The 25,253-nt window shown below is 44.1% G+C and overlaps 1 protein-coding gene across 6 annotated transcripts; it reads right to left on the reverse strand.

The window, feature by feature from the left end:
* Window positions 1-2,631: 2,631 nt before the first annotated feature.
* LOC121685194 (pleckstrin homology domain-containing family A member 1-like) lies at window positions 2,632-24,621 on the reverse strand. 6 transcript variants are annotated; one of them, XM_042065584.1, is made up of 13 exons: window positions 24,424-24,621; window positions 17,875-18,064; window positions 17,374-17,430; window positions 16,818-16,863; window positions 13,908-14,005; window positions 12,802-12,933; window positions 11,830-11,958; window positions 11,073-11,141; window positions 9,561-9,625; window positions 9,291-9,354; window positions 9,109-9,198; window positions 8,377-8,514; window positions 2,632-5,770 (listed from the first exon to the last, which is right to left on the reverse strand). In XM_042065584.1, the coding sequence occupies exons 2-13, from the start codon at window positions 18,016-18,018 to the stop codon at window positions 5,402-5,404; spliced, it is 1,401 nt and encodes a 466-aa protein (XP_041921518.1). In that variant the 5' UTR covers window positions 18,019-18,064; window positions 24,424-24,621; the 3' UTR covers window positions 2,632-5,401. The 6 variants fall into 6 exon arrangements, with proteins under 6 accessions (XP_041921518.1, XP_041921517.1, XP_041921519.1 ...); XM_042065583.1 differs by having other exon boundaries at window positions 11,830-11,961; window positions 24,424-24,618; XM_042065585.1 differs by having other exon boundaries at window positions 8,440-8,514; window positions 11,830-11,961; window positions 24,424-24,617.
* Window positions 24,622-25,253: the final 632 nt, after the last annotated feature.

Consider the following 25,253-nt stretch of genomic DNA (forward strand, 5'->3'; position numbering starts at 1 on the left):
AAGGCATACTTTAGGAGAGTGGCAAACAGATCTATTATTTGTGGTATCAGTGGTGTCTGTTTTTACCTAATAAAAACTGTGGAAAATTAAATGACCCTTAAATGCAGATTTTGGGAACATGTGCACACTGGGGGTGGGAATTCAGGGGAGACATTTAAAACGAATTTGCGGTCTGAAATAATGCACACACTGACCAACAAATCACAGTTGTGTTTTCATGAGGCTTTGTGTCTAGAGGCTTGTATACAGTATACTCCAGCAGGGAGGGACCAGGAGCCCCGGCCATAAACCTGTTTCTTACACTGCGATTGGCGACTGGCCCAAGATATTTTACTAACAAGGTTTTAACGAGGCTATTGGATGATTAGTAAGGCCCCTCCCACAAGCCCATGAAAATAACTAATGGTCCCTGTTGCTAGGCAGTGCTGTTCTTGACTGAACTTGTCACTGTATTCCAAACCATGAATATCTTTAAGGCATCATGTCTCTGCCACTAATAGTCGCTTCATAAAGGGGAATGAGTAATTCTGCTGGTTATTTACATCCAACGATATGAACTCAGTCAAGTCATATTGCACGTCACGTTGACAAGCGACCATGTGGGTCGCAGAACTCCATTTAGCACCATGAAGAATGGTTAGTGCTTCAGTTGATACAGGCCTAGTGCTGATCTGAAAAGGTTTTCTAGCTACTTTAACAGTGACTTAAGATTCCCTTGTTAGTACTGTACAAGCAAAAAGAAAAGACTGCTAAATCATTATTGATGGTTAATGCTTGGGAAGGGGCATGGTTGGGTTCAGAGGTGTTTTCTCAGTTACAGACACTGACGTAGTCTTGTGGAGGGTCCATGAGGGTGTGATGCTGTTCAACGTCATGCATGTCTGAAAAGCTACGCTTAATTTCTTCGTCTCAAAGAAAGCAAGACTCACATGAGGCGGGTTATTCCAGATGGCTCGAGAAAGAGACAGACAGAGAGAGAGACTTGATGTGTTTTTCCAGCACTTTCCTTCAGCCATGGAATCCGCATGGATTTCGCTGTTGTCACCTGCCATGGTCCTCTGATGTAATTGGACTTAGGTTAGGTCATACTGCAAATTCAGCCTCCATCATTTCTGGTTAAACAAAAGACAAAACTGAGAATGATGAAACATAATGAGTATTTCCCAGAAATATTACAAAAGGAATACCCATTAAACATGGCCACAGGTGCAGGTTAAAGTTGCAGTTGGCAACTCTGACAGATTGAGGGTATTTAGCCAAAATTTTGAATGTTTACAACTCTCGTGCCCCTCCCCCACTACCACCGAGCACCCTCTCATCAAGTTTGTGCTCGTCAGTGCGCACCAGGCTGCACCAGACTGTGATTGACAGTCAGATCTCACACAGCCCTGCTCTGATTGGACCAGAAAAAACGGGAGCTGTTGTAAAACAAATAACAGGCTCTAGGTGGAGGTAGAAGTGCGTTTTTCTTTCTTTCTAAAACCGACTGATTTATGTTGTTCTGTCGGAGCATAGTGTCGCTTTCAGTGAATATAATCAAAAAAATCTTGCCAACTGCAGCTTTAATCCATCTAATGCACAGATACATTTCACAGTGACACTTACTGTATGTTGTCTAAGCCGGTGTTTCCCAAACTGTGTGCCATGAGGGCTGTGCAGGCGTGCAACAGGACATTTGCCCAAAATTGTTGGCTTTTGAAATCACATTTTATAAAATCGCTTCTAAACCTGACTTATTAATCTGACATTTTACACATTGTCCATCTTTCTTGATACTTTTATTTAGGCTTATATTGGTCAAGGAACTTGCATAGCCTGGCCTCGTCTGCCTCGTATTTCAGCTCATTTTCAGCTCACAGGGATACTGGTCTGGCTCCTCCTAATGTGTTTATGTTTAATCAGAAACAACAGGGAGGATGCTGGTTTCGCAGTTGAAAGTGACAGAGAAGAGATAAACAGCACTAAGAAGAATGTGTACATTTATACAGCAAAGGTAAATACATGTATGATGCAGGTTATTATCAGTTTGTAAAGGTTAGGCAAAGTTGGAAGTACGGTAATGTTAGGAATCTCTGATCAACATTTGAAATCACTGGTTCAGCCTAACCAAAGTTAATGCAAAGTGTACTCCATTACAATGCTAGGGTTGGAAACATTTGCCAATGGGGAGTAACCAGACTCTCTTCAAAGTGAAACTAAGTGAGCGGGACTGGTGAAACCTTGCATGCAACTAACAGCCAATCACATCTCAAATGCTGCACAACAATATACGATAAACCTTACTCAACCCCTTCTGAACAGAAAAAAAGCAGAAAAGCAGAGCAACGGATGGTAGGATACAATAATGCTGGAGATTCCTGATATTGTGTGAGTTTTTTGGTGGCAGGGTGCATATAAACAGCAACTAACTCATGTTGTGGCTTTTTTATGCTTAATATCATGGTATTGTGCCATGAGATGTTCTCAGAGTAAATACAGTGAGCGAAAAAAGTTTGGAAAACACTGGCAGGATTTGCTTAACAGGTGCAACATCCAATGCTATGGCAAACACACACCAAGAGATGGCAGCACAGTCTTATTTCCAACTACTGCTGGTTTTTATGTGGCCCATATAGTTCAAAGACTCAATTGTTTGAATTAAAAAATGTTTATTCCTCTTTTTGTACCATAGAATAAATAACACAAAATTAACAAAAAAATCAGTAACACCAGTTGTGTTGAACCGAGTGGAATCAGGATTAAAACAATTTGATTATTTTTAAAAGTAGAAATTACGCAGGCACTTTTTCAGACAGTAATACAGGTTTTGCAGCAAACTCACAGACCCTATTAAAACACTCACACAAATAAACTCATACAAGCACGGGGCTGCTTACTTCCACATAATTACACACATATAGTTTGGCAGGGCATGTACAGGCACATGTACAGCAGTAATCTAGAGGAAAACAGTGGAATACAAAAGGTCCTGACATGAAACCAAACACAGCAGTATCTCCATCCAAATACAAAAAAACGGTTTGCAGTCTATATGGTCACAGACACCAATGGTATGATCGTCAATGGGTATAAAATGGGCCAATCACACAACAAAGATAATCAGCTGACCACATCCAGTCCTGCTGCTGTGACAAACACAAGAATTTGTACTGGTTAAATAATAAACCGCATTTCAGTTAAATGGTAACAGAATTAGTGGACCTCTTCAATGGAACTGTTGTCTTCCACTCTCAGTACGTCAACAAAAAGTCATCAACACGTCACTTGTCGAGATAATGCGTGTTTAAATACTCTCATACCTTTAAAACACATGTAAAATGCTTTTTGTGCCTTCCATTCAGCGTGTTCATGAGCAGAAATTATATCGAAAAGGTGTGAACCATTGCCATTTCATTGGCATCAATTTCACTCAAGCCTTTGTACAGCTTTCTTGAAATCATTGAGATCACAGCAAATGCAAGCAGGAAAGAAAGACAGCCTAGGATAACAGAGCATCTGAAGAAGGCAATTCAGTATGCCTTTGCTGGCACATGTAACACAAATATATAAACACTTGGTCAATTCTCCTGTGCTCAATATTTTAAAAAAAGTATACAGAAGTAGAGCAAAAAACACAAAACACAATCATGGAATCCACATCAAGTGCTAGACATGGGTTCCATGGACATTGAAGTTCTCTTCGCCTCTGGTTTAGTCAGTAAAAGTAGGAACCATCAATCTAATGCAAGATTAGATTTTTAAACATTGTTATAAATCTCTTTATTAAGACTCCCTCAAACCAATGAGCTGCCACTGTCTTTGATTGTTTGTTTCGCAAGCCAAAGCGACTAGTCTGCAGCTTGTAGTTTGTAGAGTGTACCACACACACACTCTTCGCCCCGATAGGTAAAACATACCTCCACTGAGGTAGTCTTCAGTTCGGAGTTTTGGGTACTTCCGTACTTTCTCTCTTTGTGCTTTCCACAGTGAGCTCAAGTCCAAGCCGACACGGTCCCAGGATGATGCTTGTTCTGCACCCTTCATTGCTGGGCATGCAGCTATTGGGCTATTGGGGGTCACAGTGCAGGGCTATACACCAGACCTGTGCGCATGCTCAGCCAGTATGCATTTTTGGTGGCCTATTTATCATAAGAGCTAAAGGCGTGCTGGGGTAGGGGACTTCTTTTCTGGTACGCAGTGACACTCAAAAAGTTGTTGCAAAAATATATATTTTAATTCCTCACATACTGCCTTTCATTTTAAATACTGTATTCAAGGTTCCAACTTTGATTGGCTGAACCAGAAACTAAATACAGTGACTTTCACGGTTTTCAAACAGTAGATTTTAGAAATTTTAAGGGTAGTACCTATAATTCTATATTTACAACACGGGAAGATACATCTGTTTGTTTTCAATGTTAGCTTTAAAATCTATATGAAATATAAGCCAGGACAAAATCTGATTGTTAAATTGTGTGTGTGTGTGTGTGTGTGTGTGTGTGTGTGTGTGTGTGTGTGTGTGTGTGTGTGGCATGGCCCATGATTAGTGAGTAATTTAAGGCTGTGAGCTGAGCATGTACAAAACACTTGCCTGCTTCATTTATCTGTTTAATGATAGCATATTTAATATATGGTTAGAACAAAGTTACGGTAGAATAAACTGGTGACTAACTGCTTGGGTTTTTTTGGGGGTTATTTTCACAGCTTTTTGCCTGTGTTGAAGTCCTCAAATCTTGGCTTCAGATCATGTCAAGCAAAGAAAAAGAAATAAAAATGTAGGAGGAAAAAAGGGATAGACAGTTCATTCACTCAAACAAATCTCTCTTTCCACATCATCAGTAAGAATCCTAGAAAGGATATGTTCTCAGTGGACAGCTGTCTGTCCACATTGCCTTTAAACTATTTCCCCCTTTTCCAGTCCCTTCATTACCAGCCTTTTCCTGCAGCCTATAATCTCCACTGGCCTCCCTCTGCAAACCTACTAGCAGCCTGCTAGCCTACAGCAATCACACATTGGAGTCCTGCCATTGCTATGGTTCAGGGCTGGCAGCACGGCCACTATGGAAGAAAGCCTGTCCAAATTTGAAAAGATAGAATAAAAAGAGAGGGGTCGGAAAGAGCACCCCAAAGTATGTGCTGATCTGTCCTTGACGACCATCCACACGGTCTGTTAGCTTGCCTGGAGGACGATGCAAGTGAAGAGCCCCCATTGTTAATGAATCCCCCCCAAGCTTCTCCAAACTCTTCTCACCTGACAGGCCAAGACTTCGCTCTCCATGATTCCAGTTTCGTCTATCCAGTCGCCACACTCAATCTCTCCAACTGTGTTTTCCACTCCCATTTTCTACCAACAACCAATGCAAGGGGAGGGGTGTGTGTGTTTTGTGCGTGTGTGTGTGTTTGTGTGTGTGTGTATTAAAGATCAGACCAAACTGACAGGCAGCTCAGCATCATCCAGATCCAGGGGGGGCTCTGTGGAAGGGCATGGCTCGAAGCTGCTGCGGCGGCGCCACGGCGACTCGTCGTCCTCCTCCTCCTGCTCTTCCTCCTCCTCCATCTGCTGCTGCTGCAGCTGCTGGCGGCTCACTTGGAGAGACGCGTCTCCTGCAGGGACAGGCGGGCCTGCGGCCGGGGGAGCGGCAGCAGGCTCATGAAGTGCTCGCTGTCCCAGGCCAGGCCGCGCGGCACCTCGCCACTCGCCGCAGGGTGGCACGCCGCCGCCGCCGGGCGGCTGAGGGGAGGGGCCGCACGAGAGGGAGCGGTAGAAAAAGGAGGACCCGACAGAGTGCTCCTGCATGAAAAAAAGAAGAGAGAAAGACTTATCATATGTATGCTAAAGTTTGATATCTGTACCATTCAATCTTTAAAATATAAACATCTACGGAATAGCTAAAATCCTCTATGCTCATGAGCTTGTTAGAGAAGTCACAATTGGTTGAGGGGGGAATGACTAAGGACATCATAGGATACCGGCACTTCCACATGGTAGCATTTTTCCGGAAACCTCTCATTTCTCCACACATGTACAGCCAATGAAATAAAAGGGCTCACACTAGACATTTAATATGCTGGCAACATGAAATTAAACGGATCGTGATCTATGAAGTGCTTTCCTCCACCCCTACCCAGATACCGCGTGCATCCCAGTCATCAGCAGATATCTTGCTTACAAGGCCAGAGAGTCACAGTGTGTGAGAGCAGAGGGGGAACTAGCAGTGGAAGAGCAGCACAATCCATTAAGGGTTGGTGGTCGTAGCAGTAGCAAGTAGCAATAGTTCTAGTGGCATCAACAGCAGTTGTGGTAGTACCAAAAGCAGTGGCAGTGCTAGTAGAAAAAGCAGCAGTAGTGATGGAAGATAGGTAGGTCTGGTAATAGCAGCAGTTGTAGGAGTAAAACCCTCCTCGTGGTAGCGGCCATCATTGTCAAGGTCTGAGAAACACACGTTGTGGAGTTGTCAAGGCTGTGGTTAGTCGCAGTCGCAGGAGCAGCCATAGACTTAATTATGGTAGTTGTGGTAAGTGAAGTCAGTTGAGAGCTAGCCGAGTAGCATTGCGGGTTGTTGGTTTTAGCGCTGTCGTTCCCGTAGTAGCCAGTCACAGTGATTGCAGCATAGGCAGTGGTGGTAGCAGTCGCAGTAGCAATTTAGAAACGGTAGAACGGAAGCGGCACAGTGCTCATTTTTGAGTTAGTGTTTCTGTATTAGGCCTCCCTTTCTGAAAGAGAAGAAGGGGTGTAGAAGGAAGAAAGAGAGAAAGTGTGTGAGAGAGAAAGAGTGTGTGTGTGTGTGTGAGAGTGAGAGTGAGAGTGAGAGTGAGAGAGAGAGAGAGAGAGAGAGAGAGAGACAAGGGAGGAGGGGAGACAGGACTAGTGTGAGAAAGAGAATGGAGCATACAGCTGCCCATGTAATGAGTTTTGCAAATAGAAATGAAAAGAGTTGCAGGGAAACTATAATGTAACATTGTTATTGGATGAAAATGACTAAAACCCCTGGTACAGGCCCTGCCCCCGACGGACAGACCGTAAGCAGAACTAAGTGAGTAAGTGAGTAAGTGAGCACACACACGTACTGTATGTGTACTGATTAGCTTCTTATGATAACTACAAACCTTCATCCAGTGGTCTGAGGTACGCAATCCCATTTTAACCCACAGACCGACTTACAATGAGGTTTCACATTGTGGCTGTGGCAAATCAATGTAGGAATAAATTGGTTGTGTGTCAATTTTTCTGTTCCTCTTTATTTACCGACATTATTTAGAATTGTAACAACCTTTTTCAGTGAAGGTTAGGTTTTGAGAGGCTCCAATGAGTTTCAGTCAACAGTACGTGTGAACAAATAACCTACTACTTTTGGGAGCACACATGATTAAGTATTTTCTAGGTATTGAGCTTACATTGCTTTGAATAAATGTCTCAATTAAGAAAGGTAATTTTTTGTATGCTACTTATATTAATGTAGTAGGAGAGGCTCTTTTGATATCAACAGTTATCAAGTCTGATATTAGACTATTTAAGGTCATATCAGTACAGACCACAGAGGATACATTCACTTGATTAGGCTTACTATATTTCACAAAAAAATACATATGCATAATACAACTAATTGTTTATTCACCATCATGGTTTACTGATGAGACTCAAAGTGAGGAAAAATGAGAGGGTCCAGTCCCTCCAGGATCTTGCAAAGGATTGTTTGTTTGTTGTTGCCGTTAAAAAAAGTGATTTTCAGCTAAATCAAATCAGCTGCAAATAATGTTGAAATATTGTGGTAACAAGAGGAAATGTCTTCTTTAATTTCTTTTTAAATACTTCAATTTGAATTTCTGAAAATGCAAAAACGCAAAATCTGGAGGAACTGAGAGTTGAATAATGGTAAGACAGGGTTTAGGGGAAAACTCAGAAACAATGCACCAACATAACCATCTCTTCCAACTCCGTCCAATAACTGTAACGCAGGAAGTAGAAAAGGGGAGAGGACATGGGTTTGTTGTGATGCAGAGAGTATCTGCTAGTTTGGTTGTGGGGGGGGGGGGGGGGGGGGGGGGGGGGAGGAGATGTTTCCTTGTTAAAGTGAAATATGTGGTGTGACACTTTGCCGTTGGGGTGTAAGCATTAGGGAGAGATGGGAGATCAGGTGATGACTGCAGGGTAGAGGGAAGGCAGATGTAGGCTCATTAAGTAGTTAAAAAAAGGATACACCCTTTACAGCAGAGACATGTTTTACCCATGTTGGGTGAGGAGGAGAGACAGTATTGAATTCAGGCTGAATGACAAAAGAAAGACAAAGGGGAACATAAGAGGAGGAGGAGGAGGAAGAGGGGAGAGGAAAGGGGTGCTGAGTTTTGAGCGTGGGAGCGTGTGAGATGGCGGGCACGGCTGAGCTGCACTGAAATCACCTCTAAACCACAGGGGAGAGAGAGCAAAGGCCAGAGAGGCGGCTTTGAGGTAGCGGAGCTCACATACGTGCTGCCTTCAGCGACGCGGGCCCAATACCTCTGAATACAAGGGTTCGAATGCCGTCTGGCCTGACGCATCTGAAACAACACAGTGCAAAGCCGCATTAGAAAAGAGAGAGAGGTCGGGGGGGGGGGGGGGGGCTGTCTGGACTCTGTCAAACCCCTTCAAAAAGAGATAGAAAGAGAAAGAGACAGAAAGAGAGAGAGAGTGAAAGAGAGAGATAGAGATGGAAAATGACAAAGAACAGGAGACAAGAGAGAAGAAAGGGCTGTGGGTTGCATCTGCAAGTTTTTTTTTCCCTTTCTCAGCAAGGACCATGTTGCTAGCACTGACTTCTGTCCTTCACCTGCTGCAGTCAGTGCACACTCACTGCCACATCTCCCATTTCTGTGTGTGTGTGTGTGTGTGTGTGTGTAAGATAGTGGGTGCAAGTGGAGGGCACAGGTGGCACACACTGTGGAGGGCAAAAGAAGCACGCATGGACAACGAAGGTCATTTGAATAAGTAATTTGGTCACATTCATTCATATTCAAGATAAATGCTATCATAGCATGAATTTGTGTGTAGGTGCCCATACAATTTATGTGTTTATGGCAAGTGTATGGGCGTGTGTGTGTGTGTGTGTGTGTGTGTGTGTGTGTGTGTGTGTGTGTGTGTGTGTGTGTACATACTGAAGCGGCTGTTCTGCCAGGCCCTCTCTGGGCTACGATGGCCCCTGAGATGGCTTTGATCCAGCTGTGCATCTCCTCTGGGCTATCAGCCTGTGGTGGACAGATGATGAAGTCAGGAAACTAAACGACACTGTCTTGTTAAGAACGCTGTTACGCAGTGGTACCACTTTAGGACAGCTCACCTGGATGTAAAAGGTTCTGGAGGATGTGACTACTTCAAATAGATTGTCTCTCATCATTATGTCACTGTAGATATATAAAGAAATGACATGTTGCTCAAGTTTATGATGACAAAACAGGAATAGCTCAACCGTGATAAAATGAAGGTGGTAATGACTTTTTAATATAGGACCCTAGAGAGTTGTCTGTGCTTTTTTAATTAACAGTAATAATATAGGGAAGAGAAACTCCATCGGTTGATGATATCAGTGCTTAGATTCTCACTTCCTCACCTCTGCTTGCACTCCTGAACTTTGTGGACCTCCTTCAGCGCGATCAGACGCAGAGGCTCCTTCTCCTGTCAGGAAGGGAGAGGGTTAACAACATATCACGCTCACTTATTTTAGCCTGAGGGCTGAGCTACACCAGGCACGGAACTGAAGCGTTCCGTTCGCGTTGCGTCTGCTGCAACAATTAGCTTCCATTATAATCAATGGAAGTAGCTACACCAGACGCAACAGTGGGGCGTACGTTCGAAAAAATTAGACCATTCATCTAAAATGGATTTTACGCGTCGCGAACGGAACGCTTCAGTTACGCGCCTGGTGTAGCTCATACCTGAGAGCAAACGTATGATAATGAGGGCATAAAAGAAGGGTGCGTGTACATGTGCAAACACACACACACACACACACTTCCTATAACGCATCTTGAGCTCAAAGGTCACACGCTCAATGCAACAAGACACCCACAAGACGGAAGTGAGAGTATTATTAAATAAGTCTTGCAACAGAGACAGGAGAGGTAGTATGGGTTGGTCTCTGGAGTGATGGCACCGTCTACTGTAGTTACCAACTAAAGCTGAAACCATCATGGTCCAACATAAGATTTCCCTCCCACTGGCCCCTCGGGCCAGTACATCTGATTGTGCTGCATTTATTTCAGTGCTCGATGTGTCATGCATGCAGTTGTGACATAAACAGGACTCTGATGTCCGTGGGCCTCTGACATTTTCAAATGTTTGTGATTTTGGGGTCATGTCATCAAAGTTTTATCATCATAAATTTAAAGCCACCTGTTCAGACAAATTCATTTGAAAAAAATACAAAAATAAAAACGTCAGCTGTTGTAAGTGGCATCAGCCTCAAAGCAACATTGCAGGGTAAGAACACTTCACAACATGTAGAGACTTGCCTTTCTGAGGATAATCTCAGAGCACATATGAACACTCCCACTCAATGAAGAGGTGGAATTTCAGAGGCAAAGTCCTTTGCATGTTCTGGCATGTACTGCAGCATGCATGTATATGTATATGCATATGCTCATGTAAATAGCCTTCCAATGTATTGAGTACATCAATCTCCACATACACATACATGCTACAGTTGTGTTCAGGTCCTGATAATAATTATATCATATATATAAATTTAATATATAAAATTAAGACCACTGCACATTTTTCTGACGTCATCCTACGGTTGCTGAGTGACATTCGAATGAGTTGACCGTCATATTCAAAATTAAGAGACCACTGCATATTTGAATATGGCTGTCAACTCCTTCGAATGTCACTCAGCAACCGTAGGATGACATCAGAAAAATGTACAGTGGTCTCTTAATTTTTTATTTAGTGAAAGTATATATATACACTTTCACAGGTCTGGAAGGCTACTCAGCCACTTGGTGTTGCTGGGACCAGGGATCAGACATGTTTGGGTGGGTGGCAGGTGACAGTGCCATGTGTGGGAGGGAGACTAAAGACTTTTTGAAGTGCTGTGGGAATTGAAAGAATGAAAAGAACTCACTAGATCAGACTTGAAGTAGCTCAAGGAGTTCTCCTCCAGGATGAAATATCTACGCTTCCAGTTCTTCATCTGTTGAGTTAAAAGCAAAAAATAAAACAAAATCACAACTTGACGTTGTTAAAGGTGTTTTTTTTGTTATACCCTAAACAACGCAATAATCTTACCATTCAAATAACTTTGTATTCAGAGAAACAGCATAGTGAAAATATTTACCATCTACTGCCACAATGTCAGTTAAAGCAACAATTTGGACTTTGTTAGGTATACTTTTAAACAACCACTTTTGGTACCATGTTCAAATTCATTTTGATGGAATATGAGTAAAGAACATATAGACACCCTCATCACTATGCATCAGATAGTTCTGTGACTCTGGTCAGAACAACGCAAAAATGCCTTCATAGCACATGGCAACAATATTGCCAAAAGACACCAGTTGGAATGGAGGCAAGCTCATATCAGTGCAAACAGGACTGTTGGAGGTGTTTTTAAAGTTGTATTTTATGTGGTGTCTATAAAGTTGTATATGCTTTCTAGGTAGATAGCTCACAAGTTTTGGAGGAAAACTCCAAAATGCTCTTCTTGACGTCAACCTTAACCAAAACTGCAGCTAAACTAAAACCAAATCTTGCTGCATAAACCAATTGAGGCTTTAACGACAACAACCACCGTACTACATGGTTGAGTCAAAGTCACACCTCCAGCCTAAGTTTCATCAGTAAGCCAACTGCTGCTGTCGGCCGTGTGCGGTGCTCACCACAGCTCCTTGCTTGACGCAGTAGCCGGCCTTGAGGATGGTCTGCTCCTGGGCTGGCCGGTAGGGGTGCTGGCTGTGGGAGCGCTTTAGCACCTCCCGGTCGCCGCCGTTCTGGCCGTCTGCTCCCTCCTGCTGAAGAGTGACGCGCGCACACACACACAGGCACAGGTTATCACACTCACAGACACAAATATATAGTCCTCAAACTTCAGCATCTCACTCACCACCACCACCAGATAGAGGCAGACATGCAGGTACAGAGATCACTCATGCAGACACAAACATACAGCAGACAGAAACACCCGACCTTGCCATCATGAACAGACACAGAGGTAGACACACATGCTCCGCATCACTGCCAGACACATGCATCAGCATGACTGACAGACTTCAGCTGGGTTTCCACTGAGTCCATTTGCATATCCTATGGGCATTAAATGAAATTTGGCTTAAGAATACCTTCATTGGTTCAGCTGTGTTATGGGAATTGGGCTGTGCTATGTGGGCTAATGTAATGGTAGCCAGCTGGTCCGTAGCTGGTTCTTCCCTACTTTTCTTTCTAAGACTACAGTATCTCCTTTGACCACACTTTGTCTATTGCTTAAATTTCTGGACGCTCATCCTCTGGTAGTAATATTTATTATAGTAATACTATAGTTACCTAAGGTTCTCTTTTACAATGTAGCTTATTCCTCATTTTGTAAGTCGCTTGTGATTTAGCTTCTGCTAAATGACTAAATGCAAATGTACAATGTAAATGTAAAAAGTTGGATGGAAACCCAGTTTCAGATACACCCAACAAACTCCGCATCACTGACAGACAGACACCCCACAATTTACCCAAGCATCTCAACATAACTCAGCCCCTTCTTCTCAATCCTCTGGCCTGGTTCACACCAGAGACTGAAGAGCAGGTAAGCACACACATCCTCCACAAATGATAATCCATTGCCTTGAGAGCAGCGACTGTACCTGTGTCTGTGTGATGATGGGGACCCCTCCTATGATATCAGTCCTGTAGGAGACCTGCTTCCTGGAGCCCAGGGCCTCACACTGGCCTCTCTGCAGTTCACCTGCCTGGGCTGCCTCACAAGGCTTTGGCACCTGGACACACACGCACACGCACACACACACACACACACACACTTTACAATTACTTCAGTCATAGAGTATGAGTGGTGTGTGCGTGTTTGTCTGGCGGTTATTAGCTGGTAAGTTGAGATTCCCCTGACTGTAAAGCACTTTGGGAGCCTTGAAAAGCACTATATAATGTGGTACAGTTGTCGTTGGTACATTAGTCTATGTGTATGCATTCTGGTGTCTTCAAGGGAGTTTGCATCACTTGTGTGTGTGTGATTACGTAAGGGTGAGTACAAGCACATGAGTGTCTATGTCTGTGTGTCATGTGATTGTGTGTGAGAATTTGTGTAAAATTATGTAGTGTGTGTGTGTCTGTGGGAGAGGGTGTGTGTGTGTGTGTGTGTGTGTGTGTGTGTGTGTGAGCATGTGTGAGGTCAGCTGAGGAAGTGATGATGCAGGAGCGTGGTCCGTGTAAACAATGCAGCATCCTGTTGTGCAACCTGCGGGTGTGTTTATGTGACATAGAGGGTCTGAGCCACTCTCACAGTAAAGACAAGACAGACAGACAGATGGATCCAGACAGAAAGACATAGAAAAGAGTAATAAAAGAAAGAAAGAAAGGAAGAAAGGAAGGAGGGAGGGAAGGGAGCTAAATGTGAAAAGGGGTGAACAGAGAAAAAAAAAAGAGGGAAAAACAGTCGCACACAAAGGGTGTAAAGAAGTAACAGAATGATGAACAGAAGAGGGGAAAATTAGGAGGAGGAGGAAGAGGAGGAGGAGGAAGAGATAATGGGGTGGGGTGGGGTAGCAGAGTGTGTGTGTGGAGGCATATTTGTGCTGGCAGCTGGGTGCACGGAGGCCTCTAATTTCCCCACTGTGAAGCCCGCTCCACTAATCACGCTAATTATAGATACCAACACATTACACACTACATTCACTCACAGCAAGGACAAATAGGAACCAAGGCCTGTGTGTGTGTGTGTTCACAAAATACTCACAGTGATTTTGGTTGCATTGTTGAGTGCATTGACCCACTCCACAAGGTCCTGCTGATCATTCGCCTGCAGGAAGAACTTCCTCATGCCGGCGTTAATGACTGCAAACACAGGGAGAGAAGGGGAGAGGGAGAGAGAGAGAGAGAGAGAGAGAGAGAGAGAGAGAGAGAGAGAGAGTTAAAAGTTAGAAAGGGCAATCAATGGCCATTCAGCTCAGCACATTTTGAACTGGGGAAAGCTGCTTGTAATTCCAGTGGGACACTTTTCAACTGAGCACCTCAACAGTGGTCCATTTCAGCCCCTAAAGAGTTCACGCCTAGGACAGCGCTCACACTCCCAGCGCACATCTCTCCACATTCCCCTGCAGCGCTCCGCACCGCAGAGAGTTCCGCGCTGGCTAGAGGGTTGTGGAGTGAGAGCGCACATTAGTTCTGAGTGAGTGAAAGTGCCCCAGAAAGAAAGGGCCTCCCACTCCTGTCATTTATTTTCTGCTCACTCCTTCTCTGCTGAAGTAAACTCGGTTACTAAAGGAGGGGATGGAGGAGGGGGGTATGGTGTGAAGAGGTCTGCAAGCACAATGGAGGCCCTTCTTCCTCCATGAATGTAAATTAGTACGAGAGAGAGAGAGAGAGAGAGAAGAGACTGAGCAAAGGAGAGAGAGAGAGAGAGAGGGTGAGATGGGAGGTCAAAAAAGCAAGGGAGAGGAGAGAAAGAGTGACAGACAGAGAAAACGAGTGAGTGTGGGCGAGTTAATGTGTGCAACCATGCGTGTAATGGGACTGTGTGACTAAGGTTGGCAGTGTAGGTGTGCATGTGTGTCTGTCAGAGAGAGAGAGAGAGAGAGAGAGAGAGAGAGAGAGAGAGAGAGAGAGACACCATGTGTGCGAGTGATACGAGAGCATGTGTGAGGCCTTCTTGTTAGTTGTGTGGTGTGTTTTGATGCCTCAGGGTCAGCCAGGCGTGTTTATCTCAACATTTATCTCGGCAGAGACCTAGTTACATTTTAGCCCAAAATCTGTGGAGGGGAAGCATGCACAAATGAGCCATACTGCCTGGCACAACCAACCCATAAAGTGGAACTCGAGATTCCACACACACACACACACACACACACACACACACACACACACACACACACACACACACACACATCCATCCACCCACACACACACACACACACACAGACACAAACACACTCACGGGTCTCTGTGGTTGAGTCACTGTGCATAACCCACTCATAACTCATGCTTTTGGCCTGGGCATCTGTATGATTCACACACCGTCGGCTTTGCGGGCCTCCTTACCGTAAGGCACAGATAGATAGCCAAGCAGCCCCCACCACCATAACAACATGCAAACAGTGCCACTCCATAAGTGGAAACACATTTGGGTTCGGAAACACAACAATGGCAACTGACATGCACGCTCAATTCAGATTAAATCACCACAACAGACTCACATTCACAATCTTCCACTGCACATCCAGATGGCAATGTACAATGACTATTCTGAATGAACACATCGAAACCATCCATATGCATGGCTTACAGTCAAGACACTACTGAATAGAACATTACAACTAGGTTACTGCAAAATAACAATAAAAAAGCACATGAATACTGAAAGAAAAATTGAAAGAGACCTGGTACAGGTCGGGGTTAATCTATTATCCTGATTGACTGAAAGAATGACACAATGATACACGTGCACTGCAGTCAAAGCCGTTTGCCTCACATATGGATGGCGATGTTAACTACCTTCAACTCCATGTGTTCAGCTTTTACCACCATACAGCCAAGAAAGCATTCACCCAGAACCCCTTGCTCTAAAGGACATTTTGTAGGTAATGGCACAATCACACCTTAATCCAGATTATTTATAAATACTCTACACTAACAAAGGAAAAATTCTGATGAGGATGCCAGCATCTTGTGAGAGATGGTTGTGTGTTTGTGTGTGTGTGTGTGTGTGTGTGTGTGTGTGTGTGTGTGTGTGTGTGTGTGTGTGTGTGTGTGTGCGCGTGCATGCGTAAAACGCTTAGAGAAGTGTGTGTTAAAATCTATGTGCACTGCCAGGCAAGTGTGTCAAGCATACCATGCATGCTTTAGAGAGATTCCTGAATAAAAGTGTGTACTACTGTTTAAGTTCCTTACTAACAGCAGGTGTGCCCAAGGGCCAGTCCCCTGCTCCCTGTCTGGGCAGCATGGAGGAGGAGGAGGTGGAAGAGGAGGTGGAAGAGGAGGACAGCCGGGTCTGGCCCTGCCTGAGACGACACCACTGTTGATAAGACCAGCAGCAGAGGACGTCCCGTCACGTCCGAGGAAATCCCACTGTGAGCCTTTGGTATGCCTATATGTGTGTTCACACACATGTTCGTGTGTAACAGAGAGTGCATGATTGAGTGTGTGAAAGTTTGTGTGTGAGTGTGTGTGTGACAGAGAGGGAGAGGGAGAGGGAGAGAGAGAGAGAGAGGGAGAGAGAGAGAGAGAGAGAGAGGTTGCATGTCTGAGTGTTTGCAAATATTTATGTGCGGTGTGTGTGTGTGTGTGTGTGTGTGTGTGTGTGTGTGTGTGTGTGTGTGTGTGTGTGTGTGTGTGTGTATGTTTCTGCATACGAGGGTGACTGACTGTGCAAGTGTGTGTGGGACGAGGACGGCCAGAAGGAAACGGGAGCGTGTTTGTTAAACAGAGCTCACTGTGAAAAGGGTCAACACTGAGCCTGGGCCTGGGACTAAGCGGGCAGCTCATCGCACCCCCCTCCTCCACTCCCTCCCCGGTTTCCTCTGCCGCTGAGAAAACCAGCAATACCAGAACACACCCACGAGCCACAGGATGAGCCATACGAGGCCTGTGTCTTTGCATATTCTCACACACACAGACACAGACACAGAGGCTCGCACTGTACAGTACTCACCGAAACAATACTCGGCCTTTGGCCTCAGCTTGGTGGCATCACTGACCTGAAGTAAAAAAAGACAGAGAAGAGAGGAGGAGGAAGAGAGAGGGAGAGAGAGTGAGAGAAAGAAACATAGAGAATTCATCATGACAGGCGTTGGTTGCCTTCAAACCAGCAGGAACTCAATGATACACACTTTCATTGAGCAATGCCAAAACTACCACAAACCCACCAATGCCATAGTTAAGTTACATCAACAACAAAAAACAAAAACACAGTAAAAATAGGTTCTATGGGTCAGACGATGTGAAGAGGTCTGCAAGCACAGCAACATGTTCTAGTCTCTTGAAGGGCTGACACAAAGTTGGTGTTAAATAAAGGATGCTCTGCAGACTGAGACTGAGACAGAGACTCAGAGACCACTACCAACACATTCTTCCAGGGAAGAGGCCTTACATAATTTACACTGGGCTGTGTGATGATGGTGGGATGGAGAGAGAGAGAGAGAGAGAGAGAGAGAGAGAGAGAGAGAGAGAGAGAGAGAGAGAGAGAGAGAGAGAGAGAAGCAACTCACCTTGGAGATGTAGGTGAGCTTAAGTGAACCCTGACAGGCTGCACCTATGGGCAGATTCTGTCCAGAAAAAGTGTCAGACAAGAATGCAAAATGTAGTTCACTGACACAGACAAAAAGCAGAGGACTCTCAAAATAGACATTTATGTATTATTGATAAAGGGGATTCTCAGAAGACAAGACTATTGTGACAGGGTTGCACACATGTTTAGTATGCCTCGGGTGATGCTCAAGGGATGCCAGGAATGTACAAGTTAAGTCAAAGCTAAAGCTAAGGTGCAATCTAACATTTGAGACAAGATGCTTATCATTACACTTTTTATTTTTATGTCCATTTTTTGGGCAAAATATATTTTTAATTAAGATAGGCTAGTAGCAATTTTTTTTTTTTTTTTTTTTAATAATATTAGGCCGAAGGTGTGCAAGTGCTTCACAGCATAGGCCTAGATATTACGTCAAATTGATTTTATCTGCATGCAACTTCTCCAATGACTGGCTGCTCACCTGTGGGTTGTCCATGTACCAGACGAGACTCCCCTGCAGCCCCGTGTCCAGGATGAAGTAGCGGCGCAGGAACTTGCCGCTGCCCTCCTGCTCCTCGATGTCCAGGAAGCCACAGATGCGATTCTGCCGATCCACGTAAGGCATGGTGCCGGCTGCTCATGCCACAAGCACGCAACGTCGCCAGCAAATGCTGTAGTGGAGGCAAGAAGACACAGGGCACTGAGTGTCTCGCAGCGGAGAGAGAGTGAGCGAGAGAGAGAGAGAGAGAGAGAGAGAGGGATGAGATCTCCCTCTCCGTCTGGCTCTGTTTTCTTTTCTCCAGCTCTCGCTCTGTTCTAGCTAACTCTTTCCCTGCTTCTCCTCTGCCTGCCTGCCTGCCTGCCTGTCGTTCCTGTGATTCCTTCCTACCAAGCCTTGCTCCACACAGCACAGTTTGGGGCTGGATCCAAACGGCCACCCGAGTCTCAAGAATCCCATTCATCGATTCAATGTGTGTGAATCACACAGCAGACCCACGTCACATACCCCAAAATCTCTGGAGATCAGTATCAAACAGGTGGCGTTCCAGGCAAATTTATCAGTCTAGATAACAGACCTACTGAGGGTAGACCTACAGACTGGAGCCTGCATGCGGGCCTGTAAGTCAAAGAGAACTGCACATACCAGCTGTGTCTGAGTGCAAGGCTAGTCTTAGTGTACTTACTGTACCTGTTCACACAACATGGACATTAACCTACTTGAGCCACAATGCTAAGTTGGTCAGTGATATTACCCAAAACGAGAACAGCGTCAACAGCAGGAACAGCATGTGTTATGTCACCATGACCACAGATGATTGCTGGAACAAAATGTCTGCTTCTGGCCAATCTGCATATTCAGCAAAAGAGATAACTCACAAATTACATCAGGCGTTGATACAAAAAAAAAAAGCTAAAATCACTCAATACACTATCAGTTTAAACAGACAGCCTTGCCACCACCCCAGACCTGTAAACTCACAGGACTAATAACACACATCCGCCCTGCACCCTTCAAGACCTGAGTAACAGTCTAGTGCAGATGGGACCTACCCACGCTGGGGCCAGGCTGAAACAGAAGGAACTGGAGAGCACAAATGGTGAAAGTTGCAAAGAAAGGGTGGAGTGGTGGTGGTGGTGGTGGTGGTGGTTGCGGGTTGTGGGGTGGAGGTGGGGGGCATGAGGAGGGAAAGACTCAGACTCGCACACAAGACAAGAGTCTGCAGCTGAGTGGGCGGAACAAGGGCCAACAGTGTGAGCGCGAGACGAGTGAGAGCGAGGAGGAGGGAGGGGGGAGAAGGGAGGGAGGGAGGAAGAGCAGGAGACAAGAGAGCGAGGACAACACTTCGCTCATTTATAAATAGCGAGCGTGAGGAGAGAGACACAAGCCAGTGGGGCGACAGGGAAAGACACGTCAGCCTGTGGATGAGCGGTACTGGACAGGACTGAGGGAGGTGAGAGAGAGACAGAGAGAGAGAGAGAGACAGGAGAGAAAAGAGAGTGATGGAGAGTTAAAACACCCTCTGAATTAAACAATGCTCCCACAGACAGATAATGGCAGCCGTATCTCCTTCTAAGACTGCGGGCCTGGACACTTCAGGCCTGCGAGCAACAGAACGATGATATGGAAAAAAGGAGAAAGAAGATGAAGCACACAAAGGGCTTGTCAAAGACACAAAGGCAGCTGTGTCACTGTGTGTGTGTACTGTGTGTGTGTGTGTGTGTGTGTGTGTGTGTGTGTGTGTGTGTGTGTGTGTGTGTGTGTGTGGGGGGGGCAACAATGGAGGGGCAGAACTTTAGCATGATTCATCCAGAGGCCCTCCTCAGATCACATCGTGCCACGTTCTGGGGCCTCGAGTATAAAGCGGTCTCTTGTCTGCCGGAATGTCCCCCTGCCCCACAGAGTGTGAGCGTTGGCGTCACCCTGACGAAGGAGACATGGACGTGCCCACTGCCCAATGATTGACTGGAGAGGCAGCCCCATTATCCTCTCATGATAACAGGACGATTCCAAATTGAAGCTGGAGGCTCTCTGTCCTCATCTGTTAGGACTGTGGGTGTATGCCTGCCTGTACCTTATCGCTTACAAAAGTATTCTCCTACACACACACACACACACACACACACACACACACACACACACACACCTCATCTGATTTGGAGAGGAGACAGGGAGGAAAAATAGGTCAGGTTTAAATAAACGGAATGAGTGAAGTCACACTAAGGACATCAAAGAATGAGGAAGTGAACACAATTTTGGTGTAATGACTGCAATGTAGTCTCTGGATGCACAACCCCACTCTTTATCACAGCACAAGACTGGGTTTTTATCAGTACGAGGTAGAACTACAGCATTCAACATTCTGTTATGTTGTTTGTTAAGTTATGCGAAAAACATGTTTGAGAAAGTTCAATCAAAGAAATATTGCCTTAAAAAAAATCCTACCACCAGATGTTGTGCTGTGCAAATTATCCCTGATCTTAAAATGAGTTATTCTTGAAAGTGTGTCACCTGAGAAACAGCAGACCAGCTCAAGAGGTGTGTTAAGGAACTGGAATACGGAGGAAATAACAGCACAGCATTAGCCTAAACACATGCTATCCTCACATTTTTGAAAATACAAGCAACTAAAGCAATAACACATCCTTCTAACACAAAGGATGCAGTAGCTCAATTGCTTAACAAAATCACAATGCAAACTGCATACAGTGTAACCCTAGGGGTCATTGCACATCAATTCAACCAGGGCCCACGCATTTAGGTCTCAAAAAAAATCTGAAAAAAAAATGACCAGCTGTACCTGTTACCCAGGAGACACACTGCAAAATTACTTTTATGTAAGATCAATACTTTCCAAGTTATAGCTAGTTTTACAGGGAGAGGGGGGTGTCGATTTTGTTTAGCCTCTTTTTTTTTGTTGTCAAAGTTCACAAGCCCATACTTCAAGAACTAAACCATGTAGGAAGCTCAAATCAAAAAACATAAACAAAAATGTCAAGCTTGGTCTGGATGATCCTGCATGGTCATAGCTGTCCCTCAAAGTTGATCAAAATGTTATTGGAGTTTTTGGCTGTGCTCTGTTCGGGCTTTCAGAAGACATATTTGTACTCAACATAGGTTCTTAATTTATTTTCCTTACTGAGATAAGTAGAAACTCTCACAAAACACTGAATAAAAAAGAAATTCCTTCAGGGTCTGAACAGCAGACCTCACAAGTCTGAAAAAATACTTTCCACAGACAAGGTAGAATATGTTGCACGATTTATGAAAGTACGATGTATTGCGACATCAGATGCAAGTCAAATTTGTAGTTTCTTATGTCTCAATCTATCGAACTACAGATCCGCTACCCGATCTGGCAAACTTACATAGTGCGGTTATAGCTGATAAATGGCCGCAAAGCGAATGCAGAAGTGCCGTTCACCCTGTTACAAGTTGATGAACCACTGAAACGATTTTGGAAACATTATTTTAAGGTACAAAAAAACTCTTTGGTGTTGCTTTAAGAGGCACTAGACCTAAGTTAAAATACTATGCACTTTGTACACTGTTTCAATTCAGTTGCCAGTGAATGCAGTGAATACATCCATAATTCCAGCTTGTTGACCTTTTCTTTACTCTCATTACTCTGAGCAAAATACTGGGACAGTATTGATGCACATGTCTCATACAAAAGTGTGACATATCGGTGCATTGATTGGTGCATGTGTCGCTTGTCAGGGACTCTTGGCTTGGTGCTGTGAGCACAAAAGACATAGGCTATAACAGGCTATAACTTTCCATTCTGAAGTCTTCGTATCAGAAAAGCACCTCAGCTTACAGCACACTGCATGTGTGGGAGGCTATTGTGTTTGACTAGAGCGCAACAAGAGGCAAGCCCGGTCATGTTCACCTCCAACTTGCGTAAAGCACACCAAAAAGAAGTTTGAGAAGAAAATCAAACTCAAGCACAGGCCAAATGCACAGGCCACTGTACAGGCTACCACCTTGACTTTCAAAAGCTACTGCAGCAAGGTAGCTTTCAATATCACACATTACCATTACAAGGCTGTGCAAAAGATAAGCCAAATAAATCACCTAGACTGAACACACCTTCTACATAACTCTAGAAAAGCCTGTCTTTGCATTTAGAACTAAAATAGTTAGCGGCTTAAGGAACCCCAGGATATCAGCTTTTTGTTCAACTCATTAAAATATTGCTAGCAGGAAAGTAATGTGTCACCATTTAAATGATTTTGCAGTGAACAGGGAGAGGCAGTGGGCATGTTGGAATGACTGAAGGGGTAGACATATGCGTTTTCAGGGTGAAATGCAGCCTGCATTTTTATTTATTTTTAAATCTATCACAAACAATTCCAATGGCATGAAGGGAGACGAGTGTCCCAGATGAGCCCAGAACATGACTGAAGTATGTATGTGTGTGTGTGTGTGTGTAGGGGAGGGGGGGTCTTTTTGACCTACTTTATACAACATTGCAGAAGGAATCAGTAGTATGCAAGGCTGTGGATGATTGCTGTGTGTGTGTGGACGTATGTGTGTTTGTTTGTTTATTATTACATTGGATGACTATTTGGACAGGGTCAGGGAAAATAGGATATACTTGCTCTAATCTCCTAATCTTGCTGAGTAATTCCATTCATCCCGCTCTTTAATATATGATTTAATCCCTTCTATAGCTTTCTCCCTCCTGAATGTTACATAGCTAGTATCTGCCATAACCTAGGCCCATGTTCTGAATGTCTTCAGAATAAAGGTCTCTAACACACACTTCTTACTCTTCTCCTCAGTTTAAAAAAAAATAAAAAATTTCACCCTAAAACCCTCCCTGAGCACCAGAGAAGGTAATCCAGACCTGTCCAGCATCTGAATAGTATGTAATAGTAGCTGTGTGCATTTTCTTTCTTTCTCTCTCTCTCTCTCTCTCTCTCTCTCTCTCTCTCTCTCTCTCTCTCTCTCTCTCTCTCTCTCTCTCTCTAAAAAGACCTCTGCAAACAGCCAGCAACAGCACAAGGTGAAAACCAGGTCAGCATTAGCTTCAGGCCCCAAATCCAAACTCTGCCTCTCTGGCAGTTGTTAGGCTGGGGTCAGCCAAAAAATATATAAGATAAAGCTAGCATAGCACTGAACAGGCATGAATAGCAGTGTTTTGGCTGTTTGAATCCAATAAACAAATAGAAAAACAATAAGGTAACGTTGGATTTTCCCCTAAGGAGAAGTCTCTTGTGATCGTGATCTCAAATATCTAAATGGACAAAATTATGACAACAGACTTTTCAGCAGTGCTGAACAACAGTTTGCATTTCACTACATTCTACCTGTCTGTGTAATGTCTCAGAGACCAGTGTGGCTTGCCTAGTTTGCAGCAATAGGTGTGCATGGCCAGGCCACCTTGCAGCCCACGTGAGTTTCCTGTGTTTTGCTGTGAAAAGGAAGGAAGTCAACTTAGGTGAGCTTCTGAGTTAGATGTAAGGTGAATGGTATGTAAATGGTAAATTATTGCATTAATCCCATCAGTAAACTTCTGACGTGGACATACCACAAAGGCAAACTAAATGATTGTCCACTTCAGTACAGGTACATAGATGTGAATCTATCATAGTTTACCACACAGCTTATATTACAAGACACATAGGTCAGGATGTTTAGTATTTGGGTATGGTGCTATGATTTTCTATTTAGCAAGGCTTAGTCAAAGCAAGGGAGTGCTTTACCTAACAGATGCATTATCAATGTTAGATATGAAGTCGTAAAAAGACGGGCGAACATGATCGATAAATGTATTGCATCTCAAATGTCACCACAGCAAAAAGAGAACATGTCATATCAATATCTCTGTTAACTATTACAAGCACGTGTACACTACACACACGATATCAAAACAGTGATACTTTAGAACCAACTTTGTCAACCTCACGAACTAGCAACCACACAATTTACAAGTTAGCTTTTCCTTTATTCTAGTCTTTCCAACATCTGTTATGGCCTGATGACTTGTGTTTGAGACTTTCCCAGCAGATTCACTTTAACAGTGCTTTCAGGACGAACATCACAACCTGTAAACATATGGAGCTAGACTTACTGAAAGGCTTTAATCGCCAAATCTCTGTCCAAAGTGAGATGGTAACTTTGACGTAAACCGTACACAAAAAGTTAGATTAGCCAGCGTTTGCAAATGTTATCCTAGCCAACCTCACTGGAGGGAGAGCTAGCCCTAGCTCCCTTGCACGATAGCAATCACTGTTAACGTTAACCATAACCAGCTCCTGTCAAGACCCATTTCCACCATATCTATACCATAATTTCTATGTAACGTAAAACAATGTTGAAACGGTAACTTTTCAGTCTCCTTAACGTGGTCGTATGGCGTACCTTGATAGCTAGCTAACTGGCTACGCAGCTAACGTTAACTTCTGTCGCAAGTTTGAACAAGTTCAAAATCAATGCTAAATCTGACAACAGAGGAAGCCAGTTTAATACATTTTTATAAACAGTTTACACGAGTGAAGACGCTAGCGTCAGCTGGCAACTTACATGGTTCTGTACAACTGAAGAAGTTGGGTAGACAGCGTGTATAGGATTTCAGCCCATCTCCCGTTTTCACCTTGTTGCCTGCGTGAGCGTGCCTGCCCTGCCTGTCTGTGCGGTGGCACCACAGCACACTAGCGTAAGCTCGTTGAACTGCGTTACGTTAACAGCGTGCTGTATCAGTAGTAGACAGTCTGATCTCCGAGACTATCCTACTATCAATTGACATTAGACCTAGGTCAATAAATAAAATGTGCAATAAACAAGGGGGAAGGATCAGCATTGGGACAATAAAGATCAGTAACGTATGTTTTAAAGACTAACCTACATTAATCAGAAACAGTAGGCCTACAACCATTTCACCTGCATTTTCTTTACTTTAATTCGGCCATTTTGCTTAAAGTCTAGAATATTGTCTAATTAGGATCGATCGTCTATTGGCAGTGATAGTCACGGAGCGTCTGTGAATGGAGGTGCGTCTTGGCGTCTCCTACCTAATTGCACCTAACCTATAAAGTTGCTTGAGATTTTAGTATAGTTGAAGTTCAGTTGGTCTACACAGTGTAATTCTGTTTCTGTTACAGAGTGCCATCTGTTGGTGAAAAGGGGGCTCTTTTACCATCGAATAGCCTATAAGGGCCCTAGGCCTATCAAACAGCACAGCTCTCTATGGGGCTAATGATGTCATCCTCAATTGGAAAGCCTTCATTGTACAAGCAAAGGCAGTCATAATATGCACCTTACATAATTTCCTTGTGTAGTCATAGAAATTAGGCTATGTAATGTGTGCTGGAGTGCCCTTATAGCCATTGTGACACCTTTTTAGGTGTGTGTGT

The sequence above is a fragment of the Alosa sapidissima genome, chromosome 16, assembly GCF_018492685.1.
Source record: "Alosa sapidissima isolate fAloSap1 chromosome 16, fAloSap1.pri, whole genome shotgun sequence".
Taxonomy (NCBI): Eukaryota; Metazoa; Chordata; class Actinopteri; order Clupeiformes; family Clupeidae; genus Alosa; species Alosa sapidissima.